Source organism: Syngnathus floridae, chromosome 13 (assembly GCF_059516105.1).
Source record: "Syngnathus floridae isolate MCC-2025c chromosome 13, RoL_Sflo_1.0, whole genome shotgun sequence".
In the NCBI taxonomy this organism is placed as follows: Eukaryota; Metazoa; Chordata; class Actinopteri; order Syngnathiformes; family Syngnathidae; genus Syngnathus; species Syngnathus floridae.
This window is the reverse complement of record NC_142425.1, coordinates 2,250,138-2,268,601: the sequence shown is the minus strand read 5'-3', so window position 1 is coordinate 2,268,601 and position 18,464 is coordinate 2,250,138. Positions and strand designations below refer to the sequence as shown.

At 44.9% G+C, this 18,464-nt stretch overlaps 1 protein-coding gene across 4 annotated transcripts in view; it reads right to left on the bottom strand.

Moving 5' to 3' along the window:
• The window catches only part of misp (mitotic spindle positioning), a 58,760-nt gene that overhangs the window by 21,650 nt on the left and 18,646 nt on the right, over positions 1-18,464 (bottom strand). The window contains exon 4 of one of the 4 annotated variants that reach the window (XM_088393202.1): positions 10,176-12,722. The exons of 2 other annotated variants lie outside the window; for them this stretch is intronic. In XM_088393202.1, the coding sequence (XP_088249328.1) occupies positions 12,507-12,722 (216 nt within the window). In that variant the 3' untranslated portion in view covers positions 10,176-12,506. Of the gene's footprint in view, positions 1-10,175; positions 12,723-16,221; positions 16,554-18,464 lie in introns of those variants that run through there. One more of the 4 variants, XM_088393201.1, reaches the window with a different exon arrangement.

The window sequence follows — 18,464 nt, the reverse complement described above, 5'->3', positions numbered from 1 at the left end:
ACCCGGAAGAATGTGTCGTCTTTTGGTGGTCACAAAAACGCATGAGTTTTAGTGTGAGGGACCCGGGACCCAGGCCTGTATTAGTGCGCTTTGTCAGGAATAAATAATTGGTAAATTTGGTCTAATTGATCTACTGGTCTTCTCTTTGACAGAACGAACTCGCAAAATTGTTAGGTGCGCCAGTGTGTGGATTAGGAAATAGCAATTTATGTTAAGTGTTGATCGCAATTTGGAGTCAGATCAATAACTAAAATCCGTAACCTAACAAGGTGTACTACATAACCAGTGGCCTGTAGTTTATATCCCCAAACAATAAAACGATGACGAATCTTTTAAAAACAAATGCTCCGTTACTCAAGTCTTTGTTTACATCCAAACGGGCCAAACGTAAGCATTTACTCCTCAGAGGTCCTACTAGTTTAGTGAAAGCATTGTGTGAGATTGCTCTAAATCTTCTTAAAGGACATGTGCCCCTAAAATCAAAACTCTACAAGAAACTTAAAAAGCAAAAGAAAAATATCCGCTTTTTGGCTGATAAAAAAAATACTTTGAAGAAGAAAAGAGCTGTGTTAGTTCAGAAAGGTGGTTTTATATTGCCTTTACTAGCCGCATTCGCACCTGTTCTGGGAAGCGTCGTTAGTGGTTTTATGAACAAGTACTAAAATGAGTTTGAAAACGGCGCAGAAAATGTTCCTGATCTCCGCTTATCAGCTCGAAAGACTAAATCGACCTGCCCCAACCATTCGCGATACAGCCGAGTATTCTCTAGAATCTAGAGTCTAGATGAAGAGATGAAGCAGGTTTTGGATTATAAAAATTTAAATCGATATGAAAAGATCAAAATTCATCAAGCCCCGATGCAACGTTACATAGGGTTGGTCAAACAAAAAGACTCCAAGCAAATTCCTATTGCGATTCGCAACGGAGCCTGTCAGGGTTTTCCAGGTTATCTTTATCGTATGATTATGTTGGAATGCAACCTGTAATAAATAACCTAGCTAGATTAGTTTTATGCTTATGTTGGAATGCAACCTGTGATAAATAACCTAGCTTGTCCCATCCTACACAAAGTCGTAAAACACCACTTGCTATGTTTTGGCTAGAGATCAAGGGCTTTCTCTATCCAGTCCACTCTTACCCCCACCCTGTTTCTCTTAATAAAAATGCTCTTGCAGGAGCCGAGAGTCAGACCTCCATTCGATCATCGCTGTACGCACAGCGACGAATGGACTATCCACCTGCAGGTGTCTAAAAGGACTTACTTGTCTCCCGTGTGGTTCTTGCAAAATAAGTTGGAGTGAGCGAATCTCTAACAGAGCCAATGAGGAGGGTGAAAGAAAGACGACAGATGAGATGACAGGTGAACAATGGGGGGATATTCTGAACGCCACCTATGTGTTGAAATAGATGCCGTCATCTGATGGCGCCGCGGATGGCTGCCACGGTGAGTCGCTCTCTGTTTCTTTGTCTTATTTTGTGTGTTTTCTGTGTCTTCTGCTGTCCATCCCGGATCACTTTTACTAGAGAAGCACTGTTAAACATCGGTCAGTCTTCTTCTGGTATTTTCTCTCCTGTTCTCTCTGATTCAGACTGTTTGTCGGAGATTTTAGCCGGAGCGGAGGTGCTATACAAGCTAGCGCGACGGCGGCGACGCGGAAAACGAGCCGGAGCCCTCGTAAAGCTGAGGCAGAGAGGGTTCCGTTCTGCCCTACCGTCAATTCATCTGGCGAATGTCCGCTCCCTGGCGAACAAGATGGACGAACTGCTGCCCCTCACTTCAAGGAACACGGACTTCAGCAGATCCGCCGCGCTGTGTTTTGTTGAAACGTGGCTTAGCGAACGAACCCCCCACCACGCCATGGAGTTAGCTGGGTTTCGGCCAACGCGTGCAGATCGCAGCGCGGAGCTCTCCGGAAAATCAAAGGGAGGTGGTCTCTGTTTCTACATTAATGAACGTTGGTGTACCGATGTCATGGTTTCGAAAGAGTTTTGCAGCCCTCTCCTAGAAATACTTTTCATAAACTGCCGGCCGTTCTATTCACCACGGGAGTTCTCCTCGATCGTCATGGCGGCTGTTTACATTCCACCACACGCACGTGCGAGTGAAGCCACGCAGATGCTGGCTGACCAGGTGACAGACATGGAGAAACTTCTACCAAATTCACTAATCATTGTTCTGGGTGATCTTAACAGGGCGAACCTCGCACACGAACTCCCCAGATACAGACAGCACATAACGTGTCCCACCAGAGGGGCACAGACACTGGACCACTGCTACACCGTAATTAAGGATGCATACCACTCTGTGGCTCGTGCAGCTTTAGGACTCTCGGACCACTGTCTAGTTCATCTGATCCCTGCCTACAGACAGAAACTAAAAACTTCTAAGCCTGTGGTGAGGACTGTAAGAAAGTGGACAGTGGAGTCAAGGCAGGACCTCCAAGCCTGCTTTGACTGCACCGATTGGAGAGTTTTTGAAGCTGCAAATTCAGACTTGCATGAACTCACTGACACTGTCACATCATACATCAGTTTTTGTGAGGATCTGTGTGTGCAGACTAAGACCTTCTGCACGTACAACAACGACAAACCTTGGTTTACACCAAACCTTAGGAGGCTGCGCAAAGTCAAGGAGGAGGCCTACAGGAGCGGCAACCGGGACCTGTTCAAGCAGACCAGAAACACACTGAACCGAGAGGTCAGGAAAGCCAGGAGGTGTTACGGGGAGAGCCTGGAGAGACACCTCTCTGCCAATCCTGATCGCTCAACAGTGTGGAAAGGCCTGCAGAGCATCACGGGCTTCAAGAAACGAACCACCCGTCCTGTGGAGAGCCCAAGGCTCGCTAACCAGCTAAACAGGTTCTACTGCAGGTTTGATCGGTCCTCCCACACAACGGGACCTCCTGCAGCACAATCCACATACTCAACTCCCCCCACAACTGCTCTGTCCACACCTCCATCACCGTGGTCACGACTCTCTCTCTTGCAGAGGCCGCGCCCGCACTCCAGATTCACGAGGAGGAAGTGCGCCAGATGTTCCGGAGACAAAAGATCAGGAAGGCACCGGACCCAGACGGCGTGTCACCCTCCTGCTTGAAAGTCTGCGCTGAGCAGCTGGCGCCCACCTTTGCACGGATCTTCAACCGTTCCCTGGAGCTGTGTGAGGTGCCCTCGTGCTTCAAGAGCTCCACCATCATTCCAGTGGCCAAGAAGCCTGCCATCACAGGTCTGAATAACTATAGACCTGTTGCACTGACATCTGTGGTCATGAAATCTTTCGAGAGGTTAGTGCTGAACCACCTGAAGGATGTCACGGGCCCCCTGCTGGACCCCCTCCAGTTTGCCTACCGGGCAAACAGGTCGGTGGATGATGCGGTCAACATGGGACTGCACTACATCCTGCAACACCTGGACACCCCAGGAAAGTACGCCAGGATCCTGTTTGTGGACTTCAGCTCAGCGTTCAACACCATCGCTCCTGACATCCTCCAACAGAAGCTCATCCAGCTCGCGGTGCCTGCCTCCACCTGTCAGTGGATCACCAGCTTCCTGACCAACAGGAGACAGCGTGTGAGGCTGGGGAGCATCACAACTGACACCCTGACCACCAATACTGGAGCCCCTCAGGGGTGCGTCCTCTCCCCACTGCTCTTCTCCCTCTACACCAACGATTTCTCCGCAAGTGACTCTTCTGTGAAGGTCCTGAAGTATGCAGACGATCATCGGACTGATCCAGAACGGTGATGAGACTGCGTACAGACAGGAGGTGGAGCGGCTGGTCCACTGGTGCAGCCGAAACCACCTGGACCTGAACCCGCTCAAGACCGTGGAGATGACAGTGGACTTCAGGTGAGGCACTTCACCACTTTCACCCCTCACTATCCGCAGTAATACTATTCTCTCATCAGACACCTTCAAGTTCCTGGGAACCACAATCTCTCGGGACCTGAAATGGACCGGCCACATAGATTCTGTCCGGAAGAAGGCCCAGCAGAGGCTGTACTTCCTGAGACAGCTGAAGAAGTTCAACCTGCCGCGGGAGCTGCTAAAGACCTTCTCCGTACACTAGCACAGCTCAACCTACCGGAAACAAGTATCTCGAATCCCTTGGCTCGTGCAGATTTTAAACGTTTAAAATACGCTACGAATGAAGATGTTTCTCACGCCAAAGATGTAAGCGTGATAAATAAAAGAAAAAGAAAGAAGACATCGCCGGTCGTAAAATGGGTTAGTTATTAGACGATAGATACTATATTGTTGTTACTGAAAAAAAACGCATGACTCTGTAACTCTCTTTAACAATGTTCATTGAATAAAAGACATTTTCATAAAACATTAACAATGTTTCAGACAATGACATTTTTTAAATTTATGCAATGAACATGATGTTTGTCCGCTGCACCTCCATCACTGTCTAGTTTGGATCGGCCTCCAAACAAGACAAGCACAGACTGCAACGGACAATAAGGACTGCAGAAAAGATAATTGGAATCAACCTCCCATCTATCCAAGACTTGTACCTGTCCAGGACCAGGAAACGTGCAAGTAACATCTCAACAGACCCTTCGCACCCAGGTTGCAGCCTGTTTGAACTACTCCCCTCCGGACGCCGTTATAGAGCTCTGTACACTAAAACCAGCAGACACAGAGACAGCTTCTTCCCCCAGGCTGTCGCTCTGATGAACTCACACCACTCTTAGAGTCTCAGAGTCATTACTGTGCAATAACACCCCGCTTTCCACACCTTTTTTGTCTACACTGTTTGTACTATGTGTCCTCTCTGCATCCATTGCAGCCTGGTCATCCTAGAAGAGGGACCCTCCCATCTGTGGTCTCTTCTCAAGGTTTCTCATTTGCCCTAGCTGGAGTTTTCAAACATGGCGAATAAAAAAACTCTTGAATCTTGAATCTCTTGAATCTTGAAAAGATTATCGGCAGAAGATGTAAGCTGGACGCCATGAAGTGAATTTATTTTCAGAGGAAAAACTTTCAAAGGCTCACATATGAGCGATTTGTTGAGACATCTATGTGTGAGTAGGACGAAACTAACCGGCCAACCGGTAGGTTGGACCGAATTTCTCCGTACACTAGCACAGCTCAACCTACCGGAAACAAGTATCTCGAATCCCTTGGCTCGTGCAGATTTTAAACGTTTAAAATACGCTACGAATGAAGATGTTTCTCACGCCAAAGATGTAAGCGTGATAAATAAAAGAAAAAGAAAGAAGACATCGCCGGTCGTAAAATGGGTTAGTTATTAGACGATAGATACTATAGATCAGGGGTCACCAACCTTTCTTAAACCAAGAGCTACTTCCTGGGTACTGATTAAGGCAAAGGGCTACCAGTTTGACACACACTTCTGAAATAGCCAATTTGCTCAATTTGGCTTTCACTGTGTTATTATTGTCATTTCCAGTTCACATGTGTGATTTTAACAAGAAAAGCAAAAATACAGTCAAACCTTGGTTTTTGACCACAATCCGTTCCAGAAGGCGGTTCGAGAAGCGAATCGGTCGAATTCCGAATCTACTTTTCCCATTACAAATAATGGAAAAAATGTTATCCGTTTCAAGACAAACCCACCCCCGCCTTTTTTAAGCATTATTTCATTTGCGCATATTTGTCCGATCGCGCAACTTCAGCGCACCGCCGAACGCGCAACCGTAGCGCGTCGCCCACCGCGCAACTGCACCGCGCTGGTCGCATTATTGTGACAGAGCCGTCGCTAAAATTTAGAAAATATCTTTAAAGTCCTTATGTACTTTCCAAAATTTAAGTGGACCTAAGTGCGCAGGGAGCTTAATTTTGTCCGATCGCGCAACTGCAGCGCACCGCCGAACGCGCAACAGTCGCAAGTCGCCAACCGCGCAACTGCACCGCGCTGGTCGCATTATTGTGACAGATCCGTCGCTAAAATTTAGAAAATATTTTTAAAGTCCTGATGTACTTTCCAAAATTTAAGTGGACCTCAGTGCGCAGGGAGCTTAATTTCGTCCGATCGCGCAACAGCAGCGCGCTGGGCGCTCATTGTCGCATTGCTTTAAGAGCGTCTTTGTGTTTTAGGATGGCTGCTCCCACTTGCTTTCTTTGGAGGCATGATTAGGGGTTAATACAATCCTCAAAGTAACGAAAATACAATAACAACGGAGTCAGTCGGCATCCGGGCCGTGCGGTCGGGTTTTCTCGGGTCCTCCCGGCTCCTCTCGCGAGATTCGACCTCCGAATTTTGTTCGACAACCGAAGCAAAAAAATCTCGAATTTTTTGTTCGAATTCCGATTTGTTCGAGAACCGGGACGTTCTAAAACCGAGGTTTGACTTTAAAATAAATAGATGCAGCTCACTGACAAGTGCCGCTATTTGAGCTAATTTTAGAACAGTCCTGCGGGCGACTCATGCGGTCCTCACGGGCGACCTGGTGCCCGCGGGCACCGTGTTGGTGACCCCTGCTATAGATAGACCCGGTAGATGCCTCGGATGCGTGTTCACAATGTAGTGTCGAGGAGTCTTTGACGTTAGCTAACTCGTCCGATGCATAAACACCTCCAAACAACGCTCTTTGCATCCGAGTCATAATCAACCGTTCATAGCATTAATAATAGTCCATCAATACTTCCCTCTTGGCATTAATCTCAATAAGGGAATCATAAGCTGCGTATACAATAAGAGTGGCTGTGGGCGGTAGCGGCGTACCGAAACACAAATCTAGTCTTAAAACACCGTTATTTACGGGTAACAAAGCCCCAGAGTCATCTGCCTGACTTAAATTGAAAACAAAAAGTGAGTATCCTTGACTAAAATCCTGTTGATCAATGCAAAAAGGTAAATCTTTCAAAAAACGCCCTGTTGCTGTGTGTAAATTATGAAAAAATTATGTACATATCCCAGCTTCGAAATTGGGCCGAAAAGCTTTTTTCAAGTATTTGTCGACCTTCATGGCTAAGAGCCAATTACTCTCTGTTATGATGCAAAAAATTAAACGGATTTAAATCTCTCCGCCCCATGAAGCTGTTATGATTTACCATAGCTAATACAATTTGTTTAGGGATATGTCCGAGAAAGAGATTGTCTTGATGACAAATCCGCGAGTTTTGAGGTATGGAGAATGTCTTCATATTGATTCTGGTTAATGGATACAATGCGTTACCTAACTGTAAAGCTGCGGGATGGCCTACTGCTACGGCCGGTGAGACTGTTACTTTTTTCACAAACAGTGATGCTCCTAGTATCTTGAGACACGAATCGCTGTTTGGAGCGCTCATGAGACAGAAATCATCAGGAGCTCTATTTAACTTCGGGCGCAGATCCACATTATTCAATAGATGGCGTTCAGAAAAGAAAATATCTCCATGAAGCGGTCCCGTTAGGTGGAATTCACGTGACCCTGCTATCTGCTGTGCGTGTCGAACTAACCCCTCGTTGGCCCCGCCCCCTTCGAAAGCGATAGAATCCATAGGCCCCCTTGTTTCTTTAGTGAACATTCCTGCTGTGAATTGTGACTCCAAAGAATTGTTTGAAAAGTTTAACAATAACTCAATGATGGACCGATAGGCGTATGTGGCGCTAGATTGTGAAATTAGCAGCCCGCCCAGCGAAACATCCAAGTGACTAAAAATTGTGTTTATCGGGAAATGCACAATGCCAACTTGCTCTTGTGGCGGTAAATTAGTTCCATCTCTACGCATGACCTTTAAACACAGGTGTAGTAACGTGTCGGATAAATCTAAATATTTTGAGCCATCCCCGGGTATAAAAAATTCGATTGGACCCTGGTCCACAATGGCGGATAAAGGGAGGAATTCCACATAAGAACTGTCTTCGATGGAGAGTTGCGTCATGGGAGGACAGAAAATGTCGAGACTTGATAGCGTTCCCTCTTGGGATTTAAAATGTAGAAGGGCCATGTCTTGCATCTCCTCCACCTTTTCTTGACAACTAATCTGAGATCGGCCGAGCGCCTTTTTCTTTTAACGCTCCTTTTTCTCTGCCCACCAGGGTGCAGCCCTCGGCGTGATAAAGCAGCAAGCCCGGAACCTTCTTGAGTGGTTTCTGGTTTTCGGTGAATCCTCTCTATGACCCGCCCTGCTACATCCGTTGCTATGTTTTTAGCAGCGGCTTGAAGGTGTGGCTTCGCCAAGTTAAAGCCGTTTTTGAACATCGGCACCACGAAGCGGAAGAGTTTTGCAAAAATAGAGCCCAGACCGCGCCCATATTGAATGGGGCTTCGTTGGAACCCCTGAAATGCCCCCGCTACTTGTGTTTCGTAATAATTGACAAAACGATACAGGTCGGGATGCGTGGTTGACGTCACCATTATTTTTTATTATTTTGATCTAAAATGCAGAATGAGAATAACTTTCCCGTATTCAAATTCTAATGGATTGTTCTGGTCTGTTTGTAGGTAAATCGAAATGGTTTCGATATGGCTTCTGCACACGTCTAAATAGTATACAGGATTAAAAGTCTTGTTTGTAACATCACCGTATTCCCCTTCAATGGGAAGAGATCGGAGCGTAGGCGTCGCCTACTGTCTGATGATCTATGACGTCACTGTAGACAAATATGAAATATGATCTGGCTCGTCTGTCGGCCAGATGCTGTCCGTTTACGCCTTCGGGTCTGAGCGAGAGCCAATGTTCATGGTTCATTCCAACAATGTACGCTAGAGGGCTCTTGAACAGAATTCTCAAACCTTCTTCGCCCGAAAACAAGAACCTCTGCTTACGTATGTTGATCAAATTGCACATCAATCTTTTTCTTACTTGCTTTAGTTAATAGAGTTTGAATTTCCGAAGCCAATGAGTCATGATCGTTATAAACGCCTCCTCGAACTTTCAACATATGTCGAACTTCTGAATCATCTTGGAACACGTCGCCTCTGTGAGCAGAAAACTTCGGGTGTTTGAGATAGAAATTCAGTTTTTTCTCAGGAACGTCAGAAATTGAGTTGATGTATGAAATTTCACATAATCCGACCTCCCATGAACCTTTTAAAACAATATGTTGCGCTAATTCCACTTTAAATTCTGAAAGGGTATTTTAACTGAAAATGTGCATACTAGCATTTGACGCTAATGTTACGTAGAATTCTCTCTGGCCTTCACCCATCTTGTAATTTTCACAGAATGACCGTTTTATCGAACGTCAAAAGTCTTTAACGCTCTTTGCGGGTACCCAACTGTGGAATTTGGCTGGCCAGCCGACCCAGTGGACGAGGAACTCGCGTCTGCCTGACACGGTGTGTGATTTAAGAATTTTCTGTATGCGGAAAATTTTTATTTTTTTTATTTTTACCTTTTGTAATTCCGCTTCATAAAAGCTGCCGTCTATAGGCATACCGTCCAAGTCCGATATTTTGTAGACGGGGGGTACGCGATGGAGACGTTGTGTTATTCTGAATACTTCGTCCGTGTAACTTTGCAAATAACCCTTCTCAAAAACGCCTCTTAGTTTGGAAAGCCGCACAGTTTCACCTGGAGCGAAACGGAACTTGTCCCCCTGGTGGAAAGGATTGTTTGCATACAGGTTGGTGAAAACAATATCTTTATTATCCTCGTTCACGGCATTTGGTGTCATTTTTATACTAGTATGAAAACTGTCATTATAGCTGACAACAAAATCCTGAAGTATATTGACGTATCGTTGTGTGTTCTTAGCTGTGAAATACCTCCACATGCGTGCCTTTAATGTTTTGTTGAATTGTTCAACTGTTTGCGCTTTTGTATCGGAAGACGTTGCAAAATGTATAATATTGTGCTGTCTCATTAATTTCTGGAAATGTTAGTTAAAAAATTCTTTCCCCTTAACTGTCTGGAGCCGTAGTGGTATGCCGCTAACTGATAAGACATATTTAAATGCTTTGGTGACCTGCATACCTGTTTTAGCTTTCAAAACTCGTACATATGCATGTTTCGAGAAAATATCGATCACGGTTAGTAAATATTTATATCCATCATTGTAGCGTGCTAATGATTGCATATCGCATAAATCTGCTTGAAATTGTCTCATAGGACCTCAAACAAAAAGTTATTCTGGCTGGTTTGTGTAAAGTATAAGCATCTTGATCGGATAAAAAAGCTTTCACTTTTTTAATGTTAGTGTTTTTACAGCTAACAGCCGCTGTTCTGTGTAAGCGTGCCTCTCCCCCGAAACTAGCTGGATTTTTAGCATTATAATAGAGCTTTTCAAGACATCTCTCCCCACCCATTGTTAGATGTGGTCTGCAGGATATCGGAGTGTGACGCGGTTAATGAAGCAAACAGGTATGATATTTTGTGATTTTAAATTGAATAAACACAGAAAAACAATCACTTTGTTGGTCACAATAGTTTATTACAAAAAAGAAAATTCAGCTTGTTGTTAAAAACATTACTAATGAGTAGAAAAAACGTATAAAACACACAGCAGTAAAAATAAAAAAAACATGGTAAAAAAAATTGTTTTTCTACAGCTCCTACGGTTTAACATAACGCATGAATGAAAATAACACAGGTGGTGCTACTTTGGACTCAATTAGGGTTTTAAATTTCTTTAGCTCCCCGGTTATATCATTTGGCAAATGGTATTTAATACAGTCTATAAACAATGTTAGAACAGTCACCAACTGGGCCCACTTTTTTCTCACAATATTTCCCATTGTGTCTTTCCAAAGGTTCTAAATAATAGTTCGACTTCACTATTACTCAACAACACAATGCCACTAAATTCTTGTTTTATCAAATGGAGACGCGCAAAGACCTTGCATCCATGTGCGAGGTCGTGCAAAACGGCAGCAGCCGTGTTGCGGATGTTGAAAAGAGAGCCCGCTGTCTTAAAATAGAAAAGCATGGTCGATAAAGTATGGAGGAAGTTAGCATTACACAACTCGGCCGTCACTGTTTCATAATTTGCATAGAAATAAAAGCAGCGGTCCTCAATAAACAGGCACGTGTGATGCAACTGGCTAAGATCGTCAAGGGTACACCCGTCACATTTCATTTTTGCATGTTTAATTAAGGCATCGTACAAAAGATGAGCGACCATTAGTTTCACACGTACGTAATCTTCCACCACCAGCCATGAAAGGGGTTCTAACTTCATAGCATATTCATCTGGCTGTGTGCTGATTCGGGCTGGCGTTGATGTCAGCGGTGGTATTAGTTCAAAGTCCATGTCGATCAGTGGGGAGTCCTGCGTCGGAATGTTGTCCCCAGCGGTGGGTGAGGGGTAGTCGACAACGATTGTGTCATCCACGGCCAAAATCATCGGCTACCCTGGCCTCGGTCTCTGTATTAAGTATGTGGGCAATGTCAGCGGCAGATAAGCTGGGCAAATCCATACCGTTTTCAGGGTAATGCGCGCATGCGTCGTCAAACAGGTCGATGGCTCGAGACGAGGACCAATGTGGGTCCATCCCGTTTTCTAAGCGGCTCTCGCTGCTGTACCCCGGGGTCGCCTGTAGGGTCTCAGGACTCTCAAACACATCGAAGGCTGATGACGAAGCTCCAAAGAGACGCGCGAACCGCTGATCTGCGTAGTCCAGAGACGGTAGCTGTAGCACCGGTGATAAGAGATCGCTCGCCCGCTTAGCTGTTTGTGACGTTGTGACGCTCGGTTCGGGTGTGGGCATCGGCAAGACGTCAAACCCCTCTGGTGCTGACCACGTTGTAGCGGCCGGTGATCTCGACCCCTCTGGCGGGGCGTCTGGTCGTGGAGCTGCGATGAAAGCTGTGCCGGCCTGGCTTTGCGCTGTGCCAGAGTTGTCAGGGCTGGACTAGAGTGTGATTGTACAGCGCGGTACAGTTTGCACACCTCTGGAAATCTTTTCTACCGTCCCGTTCTCCACAGGTGCAAAACTTAGTAAAAGTCGTCTGGCGGGTCTTTTTTGAGCCATCTTCTTTCTCTGACGTGTCGAGCGGTCTCTTGGTGGTATGAAGGGTGAACCCGAAAGCCCCTTCTTATACATTTTAGATAGGTATGCTAGTGACTATAGCCCCACCTTTCTCAAAGTCAAAGTCAGCTTTATTGTCAATTTCTCCACATGCCAAAGACACACAAAGAAACCGAAATTTCGTTCCCCCCGATCCCACGGTGACAAGACATGGCTCACAACAGACAAACAAGTAAACAAGTATAACAAAAGCGTGCTGAATAAATAATGAATAAATAACACAACAATAAATAAATAAATAAGTGGAGCAGAAAAAAAAAAGGAGCAAGTGCGCGTACAGCAGACATTCCCGAAAATAGCGCAACAGTGCCGCACGCTACGCAGAAGGGGGTAGCGAGTTCAGGGCCCTAACAGCCTGGAGAAAGAAGCTTTTGGCGAGTCTGGTGGTGCGGGAGCGCAGGCTCCTGTACCTCTTCCCAGAGGGCAGAAGGTCAAACAAAGAGTGAGCCGGGTGACTCACATCTCTGGCAATCGAGGTCGCCTTGCGGGCGAGATGGGAGGTGTAAATGTCTTTCAGGGAGGGGAGCGAAGCACCATTAATCTTACCAGCCGTATTCACTATGCACTGCAGGGCCTTCAAGTTCTGTTCAGTGCAGTTACCACCCCAGACAGCGATGCAACTGGTGAGGACGCTCTCAATGGTGCCACGGTAGAATGTAGACAGGACTGCCTGAGGAGCACATGCACGCCTGAGCTTCCGCAGGAAGTACAGGCGGCGCTGAGCTTTCTTTGCCAGTGACGAGGTGTTTGCGGACCAGGAGAGGTCCTCACTGATGTACACCCCCAGGAATTCTGTAACAGGAGGTAAAAAAAAAAAACGGGGGGGACTAGGAAAGTTTGTACTGAAGAGGTGTGAGTAGGGCAAGGGTGGGGGGAGTTTAAAGTTATTTTTTAGTAAGGGTTAATCTAAAGTCAGTTTACGTTTCACTCCGATGTTTGTCCAGACACGGCTAGATAAAAAGAGTCCCGTAATACTGTCACCAAATGCTTGCATTCGTTTATACCATTCTGTTAATGGTACATTCACTATTGTTTGAAAAACTCCACATTCGCCATTAAACACTTCTAGCGTCAGATACAGTAGATCGATGAGCTCTCCATCTTCTGTCCCATCAACAGTTTCAGGAGAAACTTTAAGCCGGAAAAAACATCTTTCGCTGGCTGTAATTCTTGAAATCCATGTTACATTCAGCTCACCTTCTAATCCGTATCCATCGAGATATTCAGGCAAAACCTCGGGCAGGAGTTGATTTAAAACACCCCAGTCATTTGAGTTCAACGTGCTGGCTGGCTCACAGTCGTTGTTTGGTCCAGAGCCCCCTTGGTTTCTCATGAAGAAAGATAGCTCACCGACCTCATAAAAAAATTTAAATCTCCACAGAGTCACCGGTGTTAGATACCAGTTCTGCTCAAGTTTTTCTGTAGGAGGCTGTTGCATACACTTAAGATACATATGTTTCTTCCTAGGTGCATCTAACAAGCCATCAGGGCCTTTACGGCAAAGATGAATACTGACCGGTGTTTCTGCTATCATGATTTGAGCTTCAGGTTTGCAGTTTAACACCAAAGCTTTAGCTTAGCTCTTTTCTGTGAACTAGCCGCTCGATACTCTGTCGTAATATAGCTGCAGCGGGTCCACCCCCTCTCTCAAACCACAGCTCTGTGTATCACGTGTTTTTAGTCAGGACATGTTTTTAACTTGGGCAACTTTCATAAAAACTAAACAAATTGTAACATACGAAATATGCTGGAAGCATATTAAATATACTGAAATATAAGGCCTTCAGAGGTCTTCATCTGTCTCCCTCCAAAATTAAATGATCCCAACAGCCAGTCTCTTTCTTTCAGATAACTTTGTCAGCATATTGACGACGCTTTAATGACTCGACCTCAGCTCAAACTATTGTATGTTAAACTTTCTCCTTCAGATGTCTTTTTCAACAAAGTTACACGCAGACAACTCGGAGCCAATAATGTTAACTCTCCTGACTCAACGAGCGGTGCCCCTACAAGCTATTGTATGTCAAATTAGATGCCTTTTTCAACAAAGTTACACAGACAACTTGGAGGCCCCAAAAGCTATTGTATGTCAAATTAGATGCAGCAACACCTTGACTATTTCCATCAGATGCCTTTTTTTCAACAAAACTCCCCCTTTGACCCCCCTTTTTTCAACAAAACTCCCCCCTTGACCCCTAGATGCACTGGTTGATAGCAAATCTAGCTCAGGTGTATCACTTCTTTGGTTTGTTTCACAAAAATACAGGCCCTATACATGTCCCCATCCAAAAATGGCGCCAGCAAACCAAAATGGCGACAGCCAAAGATGGCGCCGTCTCGACTGACGCTATCTTGGCACCTGCCAGACTGGCTGGCGCACATGCCCCCCAGTCCAAAATGGCGCCGATTTATGGCGCCATAAAAGGCCATCAATTTTATGACCCCTACCTCATTTACAAACAATAGACATCAAGGGTACGTACATTATTAATTTGTGAGGGAACATTAACGAATTGATGATGTCACACACAAAACTTCACATAAGTACGTACAAAATGACAAAAGTGGAAGGATGATGAATGTACGAGGTGCGACAGTGTATGTGCAAGAATGGAGGAGAATGTTTACAGGAAGGTCACTTGGAGATAAAACCAGCAGGTGCCAGAGGGAGGCAGCCAAGAACCCGGCCAAAGATGATCGCCAAGGCCGAAAGACGAAACGGAAAACAGCAGCCCCCACACACATCGAATCGCCCACAATCAGCACCCAACACCACGGAACCAGCTCTCACCGAACCAGCACCCACTCCCATGGAATCAAACTCTCCTGCGAACTTGCCCCACCCCAAAGACTCATCACCCATCAAACTCGGCCCACACCGGCATGTGCAACTGAATATAAGCTGACCAAAGAACCTTGAACGTTGCCTTTTCTGAATGGAGACTTTCTGCTCTTGAGCATGGTCGCACAAAAGGCCCAGCGCTGTATTGTACTTTCCTGAAAACAGAGCTTTCTTAACAAGAATTGTGATTGAACTCAACCAACCTGTGTAAGTCTAAATTTTGTTTCGGTGTCTCAGTCTTTTCTTTACATTGCAAAAGACAACGAACACGCAGGGAGTAAATTGGATAACAGATGATTGGCTCTGGCTTTTGCAGTGAGGCACGAATAGTGCGCTTCCTAAATTGTGAACCAAATCCAACAAGTTGTTGTTTTGTCCTGCATAGTTTGTCCATTTCATTATCAATCAAGCTTGGACTTAAGTTGTAGCTTGCCTACTAGCTTGTACTTCGTTTTCCCATAATTCGCTACATGATTAGTTGTTTAAGTTTTAACAATTTGGAAGACAAGAGATTCTGACACAAACGTTAATGGTAGCTAAAGTGAATTTGCTTCAAATTCCAAAAAGTTTGTTTCATGTCGATGCATAATGTATGTAGTGGTTTTCTTATGTGAATAGTTTATTTTTTAAAGTTTAAAACTGTATGAGTAGCCTACATTTAAAAAGCAAATGTTATTTTTGACAAGACCTTATGCTGCATGCATTTACAATTCATATGTGAATTCAAAACAAATGAAAATAATGGCATTGTGTTTGCAGATGTCAGCAGCTCGCTTTAAAAAATCGGCATGCTATTATAAAAAAATACATGATCAAACAAGTGTAGATCACAAATTTGAGATCTTCTGATGCCATGGCAAAAATGTAATTTCACTTTTTTACCCATGTGGTGATTTGTGACTCCAGATTTAGCTCAAGGAGTGGTACGTGAAAATGGAGGTTTTCATCTTCTGATGTCATTAAAATGTGCACTGAACTTTGTTTTACGCTCAACAGGGCTTGGAACTCTAAGGCAAAGCACTTCAAAAGTTAAAATTTCATTGTGTAATGTGATTAACAGCGGTTAATGGGTGAATTGTCAAATAAGACAAGTTCTTTTTCCTCTTTAACAACACAGACTCCAAGCCTGTGGAGCATCTGTATTTAAAAACTGACCGGACTCCACAATATACAGGTTGATTATAGAATTATTCTTGATTGTAGAAGTAATCACAACTGCCTTGTGTTATCTTTGGAAATTGATGTTATTGGTGGTTTGAATGTACTTAGTAAATGTTTAGCTACTGTCGAGCATATGCAGAAAGTGTATGTTGTAATTGCAATCTTCAATATCGAACTTGCATTTATGATATGTCATTGCCTTGTCTTTCACACTCCAGAAACGGGGGCGGATGTCAAAGTACAAAATAAAACCCAGGTTTACCCAGATTTACCATCATTTGGATAACATGTAGAACAAGCAATTTTATTTCTACACAGAACTATTTTAAAACGTTATTGGATATGTACAACAGCCAAATTAAATTGCACCACATTTAAAAGGACAGACATATTTTTTTTCGAACAGGGCAAAGTTCCATCCATCCAACAATCCATCTTCTTCCGCTGGTCGGGCCACGGGGGCAGCAGCTTTGGGAGGGACTCCCAGACTTCCCTCTACCCAGCCACTTCATCCAGCCCATCCGAGGGGATCCCAAGGCGTTCCCAGGCCAGCTGAGAGCGTCCTCACCAGTTGCATCGCTGTCTGGGGTGGTAACTGCACTGAACAGAACTTGAAGGCCCTGCAGCGCATAGTGAATACGGCTGGTAAGATTATTGGTGCTTCGCTCCCCTCCCTGAAGGACATTTACACTTCCCATCTCGCCCGCAAGGCAACCTCGATTGCGAGAGATGTGAATCACCCGGCTCACTCTTTGTTTGACCTTCTGCCCTCTGGGAAGAGGTACAGGAGCCTGCGCTCCCGCACCACCAGAATCGCCAACAGCTTCTTTCTCCAGGCTGTTAGGACCCTGAACTCGCTACCCCCTTCTGCGTAGCGTGCGGCGCTGTTGCGCTATTTTCTGGAATGTCTGCTGTATGCGCACTTGCTCCTTTTTTGCTCCTCTTATTTATTTATTTATTTATTTATTGTGTTATTTATTCATTATTTATTCAGCACGCTGTTGTTATACTTGTTTACTTGTTTGTCTGTTGTGGGCCATGTCTTGTCACCGTGGGATAGGGGGGAACGAAATTTAGGTTTCTTTGTGTGTCTTTGGCATGTGGAGAAATTGACAATAAAGCTGACTTTGACTTTGACTTTGAGACATAGTCTCTCCAGCGCATCCTGGGTCTTCCCCGAGGTCTCCTACCGGTGGGACATGCCCGGAACACCTCCCCAGGGAGGCGTCCAGGAGGCATCCTGATGAGATTTCCGAGCCACATCATCTGGCTCCTCTCAACGTGGAGGAGCAGCGGCTCTATTCCGGGCCTCTCCCGGATGACTGAGCTTCTCATCTTGTCTCTAAGGGTAAGCCCGGACACCTTGCGGAGGAAACTCATTTCGGCCACTTGTAAAACTCGTTATTTTTCGCAAGTCATTAATCTCAATAAAAACAATCCTAAATACCTATTTGATACAGTGGCAAAGCTAACTCTGCGCCAGCCGACCCCCGATAGCTCCTTCCACTCAGCTGACGAGTTTATGACATTTTTTTGCTCAAAAGATTGAGTCCATAAGGGACGAGACCAAGAATACCATTCCAATCGCTCCGCCGGTTACTAGCGCTGGGGATCATGCAATAACCCTCTCAAATTTTAAAAGCGTGTCCCTTGAAATGCTTACAAAATTGGTTAGTGCGGCTAAACAAACAACATGTTTACTCGACCCGCTTCCAGCCAAACTACTTAAAGAATTATTTCCAATTTTAGGATCGTCCGTCTTAAATATAATCAATCTGTCTGTTTCCTCTGGGATAGTGCCAACAGCCTTTAAAACCGCTATTATTAAACCGCTACTTAAGCGAGCAAATCTTGACCCGGACTGTCTCAGTAATTATAGGCCAGTTTCAAACCTCCCATTCATAGCAAAACTTTTTGAAAAAGTAGTAGCGCAGCAGCTTATTGATTACACGGTCGCTAATAATCGATATGACTCTTTTCAGTCCGGTTTTAGAGCTAATCATTCCACAGAGACAGCACTTGCTAAAGTGACTAATGATCTCCTCATAGCTATGGATTCAAATACGTCGTCTGTATTGTTACTACTCGATCTTAGTGCTGCCTTTGACACTGTAGACTTCGATATTTTATTAGGGCGTCTTAAAAGTTGTGTTGGTATCTTAGGGTCAGCACTAAGCTGGTTCTATTCCTATCTATCAGACAGGACTCACCGAGTGGTCCATGGCAATACGTCCTCTGAGCTCTATAATGTTAGGTGTGGTGTCCCACAGGGATCGGTACTCGGACCGATTTTATTTAATATTTATATGATTCCGCTTGGGGACATAATACGTAAATATAATATTAGTTTTCAATGCTACGCGGATGACACCCAATTATATATGCCATTATCGATGACAGATCCGCGGGACTGTTGTAATCTCGAGGCGTGCCTTGCTGAGATCAAGCAATGGATGTCTCTCAACTTCCTTCGTCTTAACCCAGATAAAACTGAGATGTTGATAATTGGTCCTACTCGTTATCAACACTTA